The sequence below is a fragment of the Eptesicus fuscus genome, chromosome 2 (genome assembly GCF_027574615.1).
Source record: "Eptesicus fuscus isolate TK198812 chromosome 2, DD_ASM_mEF_20220401, whole genome shotgun sequence".
Lineage (NCBI taxonomy): Eukaryota > Metazoa > Chordata > Mammalia > Chiroptera > Vespertilionidae > Eptesicus > Eptesicus fuscus.
The window spans coordinates 91,830,811-91,846,200 of record NC_072474.1 but is presented as its reverse complement, the minus strand read 5'-3'; the positions used below and the strand labels follow the sequence as shown (position 1 = coordinate 91,846,200).

General features: G+C 43.4%; 1 protein-coding gene across 2 annotated transcripts in view; it reads left to right on the top strand.

Moving 5' to 3' along the window:
* The window catches only part of LIMCH1 (LIM and calponin homology domains 1), a 323,090-nt gene that overhangs the window by 247,127 nt on the left and 60,573 nt on the right, over positions 1-15,390 (top strand). Inside the window, exons 8-12 of one of the 2 annotated variants that reach the window (XM_054729386.1) lie at positions 828-1,080; positions 3,035-3,301; positions 10,961-11,263; positions 13,723-13,965; positions 14,517-14,846. In XM_054729386.1, the coding sequence (XP_054585361.1) occupies positions 828-1,080; positions 3,035-3,301; positions 10,961-11,263; positions 13,723-13,965; positions 14,517-14,846 (1,396 nt within the window). The remainder of the gene's footprint in view (positions 1-827; positions 1,081-3,034; positions 3,302-10,960; positions 11,264-13,722; positions 13,966-14,516; positions 14,847-15,390) is intronic. The other variant, XM_008140255.3, reaches the window with a different exon arrangement.

Below are 15,390 nucleotides of genomic sequence, written 5' to 3'. Positions count from 1 at the left end.
CGAACCTCGGACCCTTCAGTCCCCAGGCTGATGCTCTATCCACTGAGCCAAACCGGTTTCGGCACTTTATAATTCTTATGTGTCAGAATATCTAGTGCAGTGTAAGACGTGGGACAACAGGTGCTCAGGAAACACTCCATTGCTTAATTTAGTTTTGGGATTTTTTTGAGAGATGCAGAATCTGAGCAGACATAGAGTGCTATTGCAAATGGGTTGCTAATTGTAATTCTCAGATACAGTTAGTCTTACCTCTATTTTTTAAATTTTTATTGAATTTATTGGGAAGGCATTGGTTAATAAAATTATGTAGGTTTCAAGTATATACTTCTGTAATACATCATCTGTATATTGCATTGTATGTTTACCACCCAAAGTCATCTCCTTCCATCACTGTTTATTCTCCCTTTACCATCTCCTACCTTCCCCCGCCCCCCTTTCCCCTAGTAATCACTATACTGTTGTCTGTTTCTATGAGTTTTGGGGTTTTTTTGTTTGTTTGTTTTTGCTTAATCCCTTCACCTTTTTCACTATCTCCTCAACCCCCCTCCCCTCCAACAGCTGTCAGTCTGTTCTCTGTATCTATGCATCTGTTTCTTTACCTTGATTTTTTTTTTTAATTTGAAGGGTTTTTTTCCCCTGATTAAAGTTGAGAGCTTTTCCCATGGTAGACTCATTTAGACTGATGCTTTAGATTTGTTAAGTGAATAATTGAAGGAAGGAATCCCCAGAACCCGCAGATGTAACCACATCCCTAATACTACATGCTTGCCGTCGGGAACGTCACTGCTAGCCCAGCACATGCCTCAGCACCCATCCTCTCTTCCCAGGGAGAGGAAGTGACTCCGAATCTGACCTGCCGCATCGGAAGCTGCCGGATGTGAAGAAGGATGACATGTCTGCCAGGCGGACTTCTCACGGTGAGCCGAAATCAGCAGTGCCTTTTAACCAGTACCTCCCGAACAAAAGCAACCAGACGGCCTATGTCCCCGCTCCTCTGAGAAGGAAGAAAGCAGAGCGAGAGGAGTATCGGAAGAGCTGGAGCACCGCCACCTCCCCGCTGGGTGGGGAGAGGCCCTTCAGGTAAGGCCCGGCTTGAACACGAGTGGTGTGGGATCCGCAGCCCCTGGACACCAATAAGCTCAAATAACTGTTTCAGAACGTGGATGAAATTACAAATGGAGGTGAGCAGGACACCTCCATTTGGAGAGAGACTGTGATAATCCTAATATATAACAACCCAGGGTCCAGAACAACCGACCAAAGGCTCCACTGAACACCGGAAGTCAGTCCTGCAGTCAGTGCTGGGTTGCCGTGGCTGCTGCTGGTGCGGGTGCAGAGACCCACCACTGACTGCCGAGGGGGCTGCAGAACAGGCCCGGAGAGAGGCCCGCAGAGAGAGGCAGGGTCTTATCTGCAGCCTCTGTGGCAGCTGTTGATCAGCTGTTGCCTCTCTCTTTCTCTCCAGGCTTTCGCCAGCAGCCATGCCTCTGTTTCTCTCCGGGCCTCCGGGCCTCTGTAGGGGCTGCTGATCAGCCCTGCCTCTCTGATCAGGCCCAGAGATAGGCCCGGAGATGCTGACTGGCATAGAAACCGACCAATTAGAACCAAATTGGCCAGCAGGGGAGGGCAATTACGGGGAGATCAGGCCTGCAGGGGAGGGCAGTTGGGGACGAGATCAGGCTGGCAGGGGAGGGCTGTTGGGGGCAACCAGGCCGTCATGGGAGGGTAGTTGGGGGCAACCAGGCCAGCAAGGGAGGGATGTTGGGGGCAAGATCAGGCCAGCAGGGGAGGGCAGTTGGGGGTGAGATCAGGCCGGCAGGGGAGGGCAGTTGGGGGTGAGATCAGGCCGGCTGGGGAGGGCAGTTAGGGGTGATCAGGCAGGTAGTGGCAGTTGGGGGCAAGATCAGGCCAGCAGGGGAGGGCAGTTAGGGGCTATCAGGCAGGCAAGCAGGTGAGCGGTTAGGAGCCAGCGGTTCCAGATTGCGAGAGGGATGTCCGACTGCCTGTTTAGGCCCGGGACCGGGCCTAAACAGGCAGTCGGACATCCCCCAAGGGGTCCCCAATTGGAGAGGGTGCAGGCTGGGCTGAAGGAAACCCCCCCCCCTCCGTGCACAAATTTTGTGCACCGGGTCACTAGTAGAATATAAGCTTCATGAGGGTACCTAGAACAGTGCCTGGCACATAGTAGGTGTTCAACAAATACTTGTTTGACAGCAGATTTTTAAAAACTGGTCCTGTAGACAGAACTTTGAGAACAGATCTGTCATCCATGTCCTTCTGTGGAGATCGCCTGACTCCCGCTCCTTTTAGATTAGGTGCAGAGAGACTTGTCCTTATGCAAAAAGAATTTTTTATTGAGATGCATGCTTATCGAGATAAAGCTCAAGTAGTAAGGGATGCATGGAACATGCTTCAGAATCACACATAGAAACTCCTATTCAATGGAAGATAAATTGAACTGCTCAACTCTTTAAAGAAACAGTGTTTTTCCTAACCTCTGATTATGTTTTCATTCTTTCATTTATTCGGCAAGTATTTATTGAGCATCTACTATATACAAGGTACTGCCTTTTAGGCACTGGGGACCCAATAGTAAATTAGAGTCCCTGCCTTCAAGAACCTTATAGTCCAACAAAAGAAACTTACAGTCCATTCCAATACTTTCAGCAAAACCACCCTGATCATTGCATGGTTATTTCTGATAGTCTACCTTTATTATCTATGATTTTCCACTGAATCAGCATTTTATTAAAAGTTTTAATTATTGAACAAAGCATAAATTTTTCCATTCCAGCAGCAAGGGTTTTTGCCACTCAAGATCAATTTTGAAATAGCTCTTAATCAATATTGAGATTATAGTGCATTGCGTTAATTAATGACTACATGTAATTTTTGTCACATTGCCACGATTGTATTGCATGCGATGACTTTTTTTTAAAGCGGGAAGTAGTATGAGAATGACTAGGTGACAACATGTGGTCTGCTCCCCAGGCCAGTCTGTTAGTTTGGTAAACCATATTGTCCAACTCACTAGCTACCCCGAAACAATAGAGGAAGAGGGAAGTGAAGTGGGGTCTCCTGGGGAAGAGGACCCAGCTGGCCAAATGGACCCGGATGGGAAGCCTTCAGATGGTGGGTTAGAATCACCCACTGGCCATCCTAAGGAGCAGCGTCCTCCAGAGGGGGCTGAGGTGGCACCAGCTCCCGAGTCTGAAGAAAAAGATGCTGCTGAAATCCAAAAGCGCAGGAGGCTAGAGCAAGCCGGGATCAAGGTCTTGCCAGCAGCACAGCGCTTTGCCAGGTCAGCTCTGCAGGCCGTGGGCTGGCCTGGCTGGCCTGGCTGGTTTGGTGCATGCCAGGGTAGGGATGGCAGGGGTGTGTGGGGGGGTTGGAATCTGTCTGGTGTGTTGCAGTTTCCATCCTGTTTCCCCACTTCCGCTTTTCAGTGGTATCACTGTGCCCTACTAGGAGCAACTGGAAATAGCTAATAGTCCCTGCCCTCGGGCATGTCTCTGCTTACAGTAGCTGGCTCTTTGAAGTGGAGGTGAAGAGTGAGCTTCTTGCTGCTTGATGAGACCTGGTCCTACTGTAGTCAGTCATGTGTGGGCTGCAGGACTTACCTGGCAATAACATTGTATTTTTCAATGGTTTGTGGCCTGTTAATTTTCACACTACTCCTAAATGGCTCTTATCTTACTTTACACATCACTAGAAAATAGCTCCTTTGAAATGGGAACACTCTCTTTAGAAAGGGTGGCTGGCTTACAAAAATCCACTTCCTTTGTCCCAAGGGAGCAGTAAGAGAGACTGGGTTGGGTTTTTGTTTTTGTTTTTTGACACCTTTTCTAAAGCATGTTGATTCAGAAACAAAGAATGGAGTAATTACTTCTCTTAATTGTAACAAAGGCACCCGAATACAGTCCTTATGGCTTCATATTACATGTGAGATGGAGATTTTCACAGTCAAAGGCACACAAAACTGGAGTTCCACAGTTTTATGCAGTGTTTTGAGAAGCTGGTGAATTTTTCTCAGATAATAACCACAAATATCCTAACAAATAATAGTGAGACCCAAATTTATTTGACAAATTGAAATTTCTAACAGTTTGACAATTGAAAATACAGTCCATTTAATCCTAAGAGGTAGGTAACATGCCCATTTTCAGGAAGAGTAAACTGAGGATCCGTGATAGTAAATGACTTCCCAGCTGGTTACTACTGACCTGGTGGCCAGATTCAGAGGCTCTGACCACAGTACCACATCTGCCGCCCACACATTTAATGGAACAGTTTTCATGTCTCTATACAATTCCGTATGTGGTCATTGCTGTGGTCTAAGTCTTAATTGAAAGGTCCAGCATTGATGTCTATGGATTTTATTCCAGAGTAACTTTGTATGGATAAAAAATCAAGGATATCTTTCTTCCCTGTCTGGCATTCCACACAAAGTGTGTCTATCCTAAACATGTATGTGCTTCTAGAAAACTCTAACACAGAATTATGCTCGTGTGAAAAGCAGCTCTCTGGGTTTCTGAATAATAAAGAGTAATGATGTAAAATCTTAAAAACAAATGTTGGCTCAGAGAACTTGTCAGACACATACTTTTTTCAACATAATTTTAGCATCTACTTGTATGAGAAAGAAGGTTAGTTGCTGAGAATAGAAAAATGAATAGTATCCCTTCCCCAAGCACCATTTTTCAGATTGTTCCTGTTTCTGTCTTCAAATCTAGGGCCCATTGAGAGTAAATATATGTGATACAGGTGAGAGGAGGGATTTTTTTTTTAAATTTTAATTGTAATGTCCTTGACACATAGCTTCCTTTTTTATAACATCTGTGAAGTCTTTAAGCTAAAATGTAGCCAAAGACACCATCATCTTCATTTTTTTCTCATTTTAAAAAAATTGCCACTATCTTGGTTAAAAAACAACTCATCTTTAAAAATTGATTGTTCCATGATTACTAATATGGTTGATGATCATATTATGTGTACTGGCCACTAAGATTTCTTCTTCCAATAAATTATTTCATATCCTTTGCCATTTTTTTCCTTTTTAAAAAATTTTCACTTTATTGTGATAAGAACACTTAGCATGAGATCTCCCCTCTGAAAAAACTTTTAAGTGTACAATGTAGTATTGCTATTTATAGATACAACTAGAGGCCTGTTGCACGATATTCGTGCAAGAATAGGCCTTCCTTCCCCTGGCTTCACTCCTGGCCGCCCAGGTACCTGCAAGTTCTCGCTCCTGGGCTGCCCGGGAGCCTGCAAGTCCTCGCTCCCGGCCAGAGCACTGCTCCTGTAGCTCCCTCCACCACCCCCCACCCCCTCATAGCAGGCGTCCTGCCCTTCCCAGCCGCTCCACGCCTGTATATGCAAATTAACCCTCCATCTTTGTCAGGTTAATTTGCATACTCACTCCTGATTGGCTGTGGGCATAGTGGAGGTAGGGTCAATTTACATGTTTGTCTATTATTAGGTAAGATGCTGTACACCAGATCTCTAGAATTTATTCTTCCTGCTTAACCAAAATGTTAGGCTCAATGATTAGCAACTACCCATTTCCCCCTCCCCCCAGCCCCTGGCCACCATCCTTCCACTCTTTGATTCTATGTATTTAACCCTTAGGTACTTCTCATAAATGGAATCATGCAAATATTTTTCTTCTGTGACTAGCTTATTCATTTAGCATAATGCCCTTGGGGTTCATCCATGTTGTCACATACTGCAGAATTTTCTTCTTTTTAAAGGCTAAGTAATATTCCACTGTATTCATAGGCCACATTTTCTTTATTCATTCATCTGTCCTCGTGGACACTTAAGCTGTTTCTACATCTTGGCTATTGTGCATAATGCTGCAATGAACTTGGGAGTGCAGACATCTCTTTGGGATCCTGATTTAATTCTTTTGGATAAATACCCAGAATTGGGATTGCTGGGTCATATGGCAGTTCTATTTTTAATTTTTTTGAGAATTCTTTGTATCATGTTTAGAGTATTCAAAAGAGCAAAGTGGGGTGGGTGGGGAGCTACAGTAAGCTAATTCAGCATGCCCAGGAATCACGGTGATGCAGGGAAAGGAGATTTTGTGCACAGGCTGGAAATTCCCTGAGTGTGCTGGGCTACTTCAGTAACTGGGAGCTTTATGTTCTAATAAAACATTGAAATATTTTATGACAACATGCATCTGTGTACAAACCTAAAATCATGGTTAATTTACAAACATAATTCTGCATGATGAAAATTATATTTATGTGGTAATTTTTACTCCTGTCCACATTTCCTGATATCTGGATTACTGTTTACATGCTTTGTCCAACTTAGCTCTATTAAATGGGCATTTGCAGGTCAGTTAATGTCATCACACCCTAGATTTTTAAGCTTTAACATTTAAAATTGGGTCTAGGAAAAGGATACATATTCCAGGAGAATGTCCCCAGTAGTAGTGTGACATAGCTGCTCCAAACACCCAGAATTCACTGCTCAGACAGACTTCCAGCTGCTAGCTCTCTCGTAAAGGTTTCATATGTACCCTGTCACTAGCCTGACACGTCTGTGACGCTGTCACTTGCCTTTGGAAGCCCACAACAGAACTGAAAGTCATTCTAAGTTTACCCACATTCAAGATCCTGCTTTTCTCTCAGCTGGGAAAGTCTGTGTTTGCAGAGGTGGGAGAGCGAGTGTAGGGACATGAGCGAGGGAAGGAGGTGTGCAGACGAAGAACAAGGCTTTACCTTTCAGACTCCTTTTCCTGTTGATGTCATTCTTTCTCAAACACCTCCTTGTATTATTTTTTGACACAATTATGTAGACAGGAGTCAAGGCGCCTGGTATTCCATTTTCACATGAATTTAGAAGCCCAGGAGTCCCAAGCTTCCTTTCAAACAATGTATTAGGTATCTTAGCATTAAGGGACAGAAGGTGGGCCTTCTTAATAAATGTGTGGAGTTCAATCTTCGTTCATGTTGCCATTGAAGTAAAAAGTACAGAAGCCACTTTTTCTTCTCTTTTAGTTTATGATTCCGTTAGCTTAATTACCCTCCAGATATGAGACTCCGTTGAAGAAGCCAAGATTTCTGTTTTCAAGGGGATAAAATAAGAACCAAGATTCGCTTCCCCTGAATTAAAACACTACGGAGATTTGAGTTCTCCGCCGTGCTGTTTCCCATTGGAGAAGTAAACTTTTCTTGAGCTGAATTACAGGTTTCACGTGATTGTGCTTCTTTTCTAATTGTTTTCATATGTTTCGGCACTCGGTGTTTTCTGCTAGTCTGTGGATCTTCGCAACCACATAGTAATTAATTACAGAGGGGGGAAAACCCTCTGAGGAACAATAGCCATTTAGAAGTTTGCAGAGGAAGAGCAGATGCAGCTGAGTGCCAGATGCCCGGGGGCCCTGACTTGCCTAACAGACCCTGGGGATCAGGGACCGGGCAGACACGGAACTCGCATGAACTTTTGTGACTCTGGATGTCGCTGCCCTGTTTGGGCACTGGGTGAAGCAGGGATGTTTTTGGTGTTGCCCATGACATTCCCAGGAGGCCTAACAGGCTTTTCTGGAGAGCCCAGTTTCTTTGAATAGAACGAACCGACTGCCAATCTGAGTTGGTCGTTTGTGTGTTGCCAAGTAAAGGGGAGTGAAAGAAAATGCCAGCTCTAGCTCAGTTTAAAGCATTATCTCATTCACTTTGAAATATATAAATAAGCCTTAGAAACTTGGAGACAAGGACTTTCTCTCCCCCCTCACCTGCTTAGAGCCCCATAATCCCCGCTACAAAGATAGCCTTACTCCTTTTAGATGAAGCTGGACAGGGCTGCCCGGCTGGAGGCAGGGCTTGGCATTTCTCATTTCACGCTGGCCGGTGTTCTTTCTAAGGGAAGCAGTGAGCTGTGCCCACAGGGCAACCCCTTCTTCCCAGAGCAACTCATCTATGAATGGCTTAGAAAAAAAAGCCGAAGTGCCGAACCTCCCCGTGCATATCCAGCCAGACAGCCTGGGTCTGCCCCTTAACTTGACTTAATCTACCCAAGTCCAGATGCCTAGACAGAAATCTCAACATTCTCCTCTGCAGAGTGGGCATCGGGATTCCCGTCTTGCATTTTGTTGTCATGAAAGTTCGTATGTCTGCAAGGTATTAGCTGTCCAGAGAGCTGTTATTATTGAAAAATGAAGTAGATTGTACCGAAACCTCACAATAGACTGCCCCAAGGTCCTACAGGGGGAAAAGAAAAGTTCATAAAAAAATCATTTAAACATCTCAGTAACTAGATGTAATGAACATAGTCCTACACATCTACCTGATGCATATGGCCAACAGTGCCAGCCCAGAATTTGTGTTAATATTTTTTTTTCTTTTCTCTGATCTGCCTTGAAGCTCTGAAGTTACAAATTCAAGCAATTAGTGGAAAAATCAGTCATTGTGACCAGTTTTTCAAGCGGGCAGGGAGTGGCTGTAAGCGGCCAATGATACGGAAATCGTTCTTCACCCCCTTTTTTTAAGTCCACGTATCTCAACGGAGATCACTTGGAGGGATCCCTGCCACGCTGGGCGTTTAGCCTAAAAAGAAACACCCCAGGGAATTTGTCGTCTGCCTGGGCTCACATGATGCAAAAAGGCACCAGATTCTCTCTGCTTCAATTGGCATCACAAATTGGCACGGCCATTTGCATACATGCATAGGTTTTATTCCAAAGCATTCTGCCTGCGTTGGGAGAGAGAGAAACATAAAATACAAAGAACGTTACTCTTGGCCTTGAGAGGTTCAAGCCAGGGGTCTGCTCCCACACTGGAACTGCAGTTGGATCAGCAGAGATGAGATAATGAGCGTGGAAGGGCTTGTCCACGGTAAAGTGCTGTGCAAGCATTGTAGCGTGTGACTAGTTAGCATTCTACTTTCATTCATCCTGGCTGAACGTTGCTCTCTGTAACCAGCAATGCAAATCAAAACCCCGTTCTAAGCAGGGCTCACAGGATCCTTTTATTTAGGAACCAAAATACTTCCCTTTCTTCTCTTCCCATAGTAATGATAATGCCTTAATTTTTGCGTGATGCTCTGCTTTCAGTACTGTTTCTGCCCTGGTCCTTTGTTTAATGAACAGCACAGTGGTTAAGAAGAGGACCTCTGGAGCCAGGCTGCCTGGGTTTGAATTTTAACTTAAGCACTGACGCTTTGACTTTGGGCAAATTTCTTAACCCACTCTGAGTTTTTACTCTATAAAATGGGGATGCTGATAACACTAACATGGCAGAGTTAGTAGTAGGGTTTGATGAATTACCACTTAGAAAAAATCCTCACACATAGTCTGCCTTCAATAACTGTTAGCTGCCGCCTTGGTCTTCATCAGTGTGCTTTTTTAAGTAATGCCTTTTTGAAGAGATTGATTCAATAGCCTGTCATTTTCCCACGGACCATTCTTTATGGCCACAGTCAGCCAACACCTGTTGGTACTTGACAGACACGTTGGCAAAGGAGGCAGGAAGGAGCATGGGCTCAGTCCAGGGGTGCGCAGGTGTGATACTGGGAGTCAGATGTGAAACTCGAAGGGCAGGGTTTCATATTTTATGAAATAAAATTGTTCAGGGAGCAAAGTGCCGCCAACCACCTCCAAAGAACATGTTTTAAGATTTTATTGAGAACGATGATCAGCAGAGAGAAGGAGTTTTCTGGGCACGATTGACGATGATTTAATTTCCACAAGTCAGAGGGAGTGAGGGCCTGCTGTGGTTTTAAGACGTTGACCTCTGGAGCAGTGTGGGCGGAGCAACAGGTGGGGGGGCGGGGGTTGGGGAGGGTGGACACCTAGGTGACCAGAGAACACAGAGTTTGGTTACTCATTTTACTCTTAGCCAGGCTAATTACTCCTGTCTTCATTTCTAAGATGAGTTGTCCTTTGAGGATGAAGAATTTACTCTTAATCCTCTCTCAGAAATCAGATACAAAGTAGGTGAACTTTCTTTAGAAGTCAAAATACTTTATTTATTTATCATCTTTATGACCATCAGATAAATGTTTTTTTAAGGTTTTAACAAGCATTAATACTTAGAAACAATGTTGACCTTATGAATAGGGGGAGACGTGTTTGTATGAATACCAGATAGGCACAATCAATTGTATTCCCATCCCACCCACCGCCAACAATAACAGAAAACAAAATAAAGTGGAAAAGTCTGGATATTCTACCATTAAACTACATTCCTTTAGGAATTTGAAGTTTGGGGCCTTCAAGATCTTTTTAAAAAGATAGCCCAACGTAATCATGTTTAAGCCATTGTGTCAAAATATCTTACTTGACATCTAGCATTTGACAAAGAGCTGGGTGGTGGAGAATCATGTGGGTAGAAGTTGGAAGAAAGGGTTGCTGATGGGAGCACAGGGCAGAGTAGTCTTCTATGCCTTGGGTCCATCCTATGAATGGCCATAAACATTTCCAGATGTTTCAGGTTAGTTCAGCTCAGCAGGATAACCTACCTTAGCCTTGCAATCTGGTACACACTCCAAGTGTGTATCACATGGCTACATTCATTAGTTTTCCCCCAGATCAGTGTCTTGGTGGCTGAGGTTTTTGCCCTGTTAGTCAACAACCATTGGAGTACCTATTGGGTCTAGTGCTAAAGAAAAATGAACAACAGCAAAAAGCTTCCTACTCTTTCAAACTTAATGGAAGGAATTGGCATTGTCACTTTCAGAGCCATTTAGGATCCTGCCTTTCCAATGTTGGTGGATTCTGTAAATACAATGAGTTTTTAGTATTGCTAGTAGCTGGCTAAATTCAAGGCTTTAAAACCCGCACTAACTATGATGCAACTCTGGACTAAAATGGTAAACAGATGTCATCTGAACTAACTATATTGAGAAGACCTTTCACTAACAGTACAGTTGCCTGTGTGGAGATGGGGATTTTAAAAAATTTTTGGTCTGATCACATGTGGCGTTCTATTTACTCTTGCTCTATCAGTCAAAAGCAATTAAACAATGAGAAAGAAGTGATTCGCGATATTATCCTTCGGGAAGAAAACCCTTTCCGGACCCACCAACATGGCAAAGTTTTAGAGTCAAAAGAGGAAATTGCATGTCGACTGCCTGACCTTGAGAAAGATGACTTTGCTGCGAGAAGAGCCAGGATGAACCAGACCAAGCCAATGGTGCCACTGAATCAGCTCCTCTATGGGCCTTACCGAAGAAAAGAGGCAGAGAAACCAGATAGCAGCAAACAACTCTCAAAGGGAATCTCAAAAAAGAAAAGTCTAGAACATAAAAGGTGTGCACTGTGTGTGTGTGTGTCTCTAAGGGAGAGAGAACATAAGTGAAAGCGATTTGTATCATAGCCCTCCCCCCGTTCCTCTCTTTCCTGCCCCAATTACGGATAATTGGTAATGGTGGCCTATTCTGAAGTAGAACTCCAGATACCCAGTCTCCCCAAATGCAGTGGCAGAGAGTGAAAAGGTCATGTCCAAAATAGGGCTGAATTCACCAAATAAGCTTTGATGTGCCTTTTCTGGGCACATTACCCCATAAGGGTGCTAGTGCATAGGGTGGCATTATTGGCACAAATAGACATGTGCCATTGCTACTGGGGAAAAGCCATCTCTCAAGACTGCTCCAGTCCATTCATAAGAGACAGAAAACATAGTTATTGCTTAGCTATAAGCTCTTCTCTCTTATTAGCTCCTTTTAGATATTGGAAGGGAAAATAAATGATGCTTGCTCTTTCTTCCCTCACACTAGCAAGATCACCTACACATTTGAGGATGGATATTTATCATAAAAAAAAAAAAACAAAACTTCTCAAACATAGAATTCTACTGTTTATAACAATTGTGTTGTTGTTTTTTCTAAATCGTTTTTAAATGAATTTTCTCCTCCCAACTTTTTTCCCATCCTCTTAATTTGGAAAAAGAAATTTGTAGAAAAATTGGATTTGGCTAGTGATTTTTATCTAAGAGGGATATGATTTCATTTAGGTTGCTAAATTCCATAGTGCAGAGTTGATCAGTCTGTATTTTTTCCTTACGTCAAAATCAGTTAGAGTTTGCATCTTTAGTATTTAACTGCCATCTTTTGCCTATCACTTGAAAGGTTTGTAAGTCTATTGAACTAAGAATATAAATATCTCCAACTATGTATTATACAATGAAAATAGTTCTTTGGGCAGAGTCATTGAGTTTAGTGGAGTAGTTAGTAGTTTTTTTGGCCTGTTTTTGTTTTTGTTGTGTTTTGTTTTAGGAAGTACCAGACACAAAACACCTGAAAGATTCCCGGATGTGAAACAGGTATTAGAGCACAGAAGACCTGGCACGATTTTTTATAGGACACAGTATAGCTTCAGGAAGCTCGGTCTTCGCGATTCTTGTTGGCATGCCTTATAACAAACCATTCTAGGAGGGCCTTTTGGGAGGGATCAATTGTTGCAAGAGAAACAAAAACTTCTGGATAACCGACCAGCATCAAGGCTTATTGATGGGGATCAGCAACTTGAGTTAGGAAAAGGAGTAGGTTTTGTATCTCCCTTTTTTCCTTTCCCCTGCATGCAATTTTAATTCCTGGTATTTCCAGCTTCATTTGTCTGCTGTCATCTGACTCTATGTGTAGGGACACAGTTCTGGGTCTGGGACAGCCCATGACCTCTCTAGAGAGCATCAAAGAACAGACGGAAAACAAAAGGCTTCTGGTGGCTCTTTGCTATGCCCTTCCTTGATCCCCTTTTCCAAACTAAAAGAAAATAGAAAATTTACTTCCTATTTGCCTTGGTTCTGCAAATACATGAAGTCATCCAGGCAACAAAAGAATACCTCTTGGTTTTCTGCCTTGGATGATAGATTTTGGAAAAGCAAATAGCCCTGTTTATGTGTAATTTTTAGATTTCTGTCTCAAGAAGCATATTTAGTTGGAAACTGACTTTTAATATGATAGGATGTTTATAATAGGTAGATGCCGCAACTTTGTTTTAAATCACAACATAGTCAACATCAGACATCTAATGTCCACTTCCTAGGAGAACAATTGAAACTCTCAGTTTTAGCACTGATACAAGAAAACAGTTATTAACACATGAAAGAAATGGGCATTAACATCGTAGATCAAGGAAAAGAGGATATACTCTATTTGTTCAAGTTGACGTTAGCCAAACCCAACTAATGCTATCAGGAAGCAGAGACTGAGTTTGAACATGGAAACTTTCTGGTCAGAATGGACTAAAACACACTTTCTGGCAGTTGTGGGTTTGTGGTTGAGATGTTTGAGTATGTGCACAACATTCCAGCTACCTCCAAACTAATGCTAGAATTTGGATCATGCAGAGCTCCTCACTAACATTTTACTGGTGCAGTAAAAGATAGTCCAAGAGATTTCAGGGATTCCATCAGAAAGCTTGACTTCATTATAGTAACTTGGATAGCGTGGGAATTGGGCATTACGACTGACAAACCAAAATCTCATTACCGTCCTTAGTAGTCTTCCAGCGAGCTCTGGCTTCTCTTCCTAAACTAAACTAGAGATCGTCATCGGGTGGGAAAATTTCCTTCTCATTACAGTGTCAAAAGGGCAAGGCAGGCGAAAGTAATCAAGGCTCCAATTGAATCCCTAGTTTTTGAGAAAGGGAAAGGTTCTTCCATCATTTCGTTCAGCCTTTGAATTTCCAGGCTTGACAATCTGTTTGTCTGCTCCCCTTCCTTGAACTTTATTTTTCCGATGATGTGGGGGCCTGGATCAAACTGACAGAAACCAGGGTCAAACAGAAGAGCTGAAGTCAGTAGTGACCTGTGTTATGCGGGCTCAGGAGAGTGAACCTGCGGAAGAGGGACTCAGGAAAGTGCCGGATATTTACAAGGACGACCTGGCCCAACGGAGAATTCAGGGCAGCCAGGCCCCTCACCGTGAGGCTCCGAGCTTTGTCAGCGTCTCCAATATAACGGAAGCCGACTTGGAGACGTGGGAGAGACTGAAAGTGTCAGGCAAGACGAGGTGTGTTGTGTTTTTCTTAGTTTTCCCCTGGCGGTGCTGTTATTGGACTTTGAAGGGATTGAATGCTTATCCTTCTATCATATTTTTATTTTCCTGGCTGGAAATACTGAATGCCTCTCACAACACAGGGTATATTCTGCAAGAGTTGAAACTTATTAATACAAAAAGTTGCAAGCGGAAAACCTCCTCTTTAATTCAACCAACTTATTGTGAGCGGTTATTTTGATAGGCTTGTTTGCTATAAGGAATTTAAACTTGATTTTTTAATAATTTGAATATTTCATCATCCTTAAGATTTTCTTATGCCATCAATTATGATGTTGGAAGTGATGTTTTGAAAGTGATAGATACTTAAAGCCCTGTTTACCTAAGCAAGACAGGGATCATTTCTGCATTTGGTTGACTAATGGAAACGCAATTCTGCTCTAGCCAGAGAAGTATTTTTCATATACCTAGTACTTAAAACCAACAAACAGTAACAACAGCAAAAACCTCTTATTGACTTGTACTTGCCTTAGAAAGCTTTAGAACTTATTTCCGGTTCTGATTAGGGATGACGATGGTGAGCACATCTGTGCCCCTGAGCCTTCACCAGAAATCAAAGCCGAAACTGCCATCCGGGATGACTTTGCCAGCCGCAAAGCAAGGGCCTATAAGAAAGCTTCCGGCCCCAAGCAGAAGTTTGTGCACTTTGGACCAGTGACAGAGATAGATCAGCAGAAATGGAAGCGGCTCAGCATAGGCAAGGCCGGGCCGAGGGAGGAGGTAGAAGAAGTCATCCATCACAGCCGCCAGGGTCAAACAGGCTCTGTGCCCCCAGCCTCAGCGGCCACGCCCAGCCCAGAGGAGGACCAAATGCTTAATCCACAAAAGGACTGCAGGTATTTTTCATCAAACGTGTGCAAGGCGATCTGCATGGGAGTCACTGCTGCTTCTAGAGGACTTGCTGAAGCGTAGTAAAGAAACCTCCAGAGACAACATAGTTTCAACAGGCTTTTTGCTGGTTAGCAGAAAACTAATGTTAGCGTGTCCAGCCCCGGGGGGACGCATGCGTGTGAAGTTAAATGGCAGGCGTTCATTTTGATTCTGTTGTCACCAGAATCATGGCCCGGGAATGTCAATAATCTTGGCAAGTGACCCTTTCCCTTCAGCTGCATCAAGCACTGTTTTATTAGTTGGAAATGCTGAATGAACTAGATGGAATGTTTTAATGGTATCCCTAGGGTTTCTTCTAAACATGTATTGATAAAAATCAGGTTTACCTGTAACTTCCCTCTTCGCTCTCCCAAAGAGGGAGGAAAAAAATAGTTGTCAGTATCATAAGTTCAAAATGTGGACATCTAAGTAGACACACAAAAAGTAAAGGTCTCCTCCCTCCTCTACGCAAAAGCACTATGTGATAAGTCTTGGGTGAAAAAAAGACTC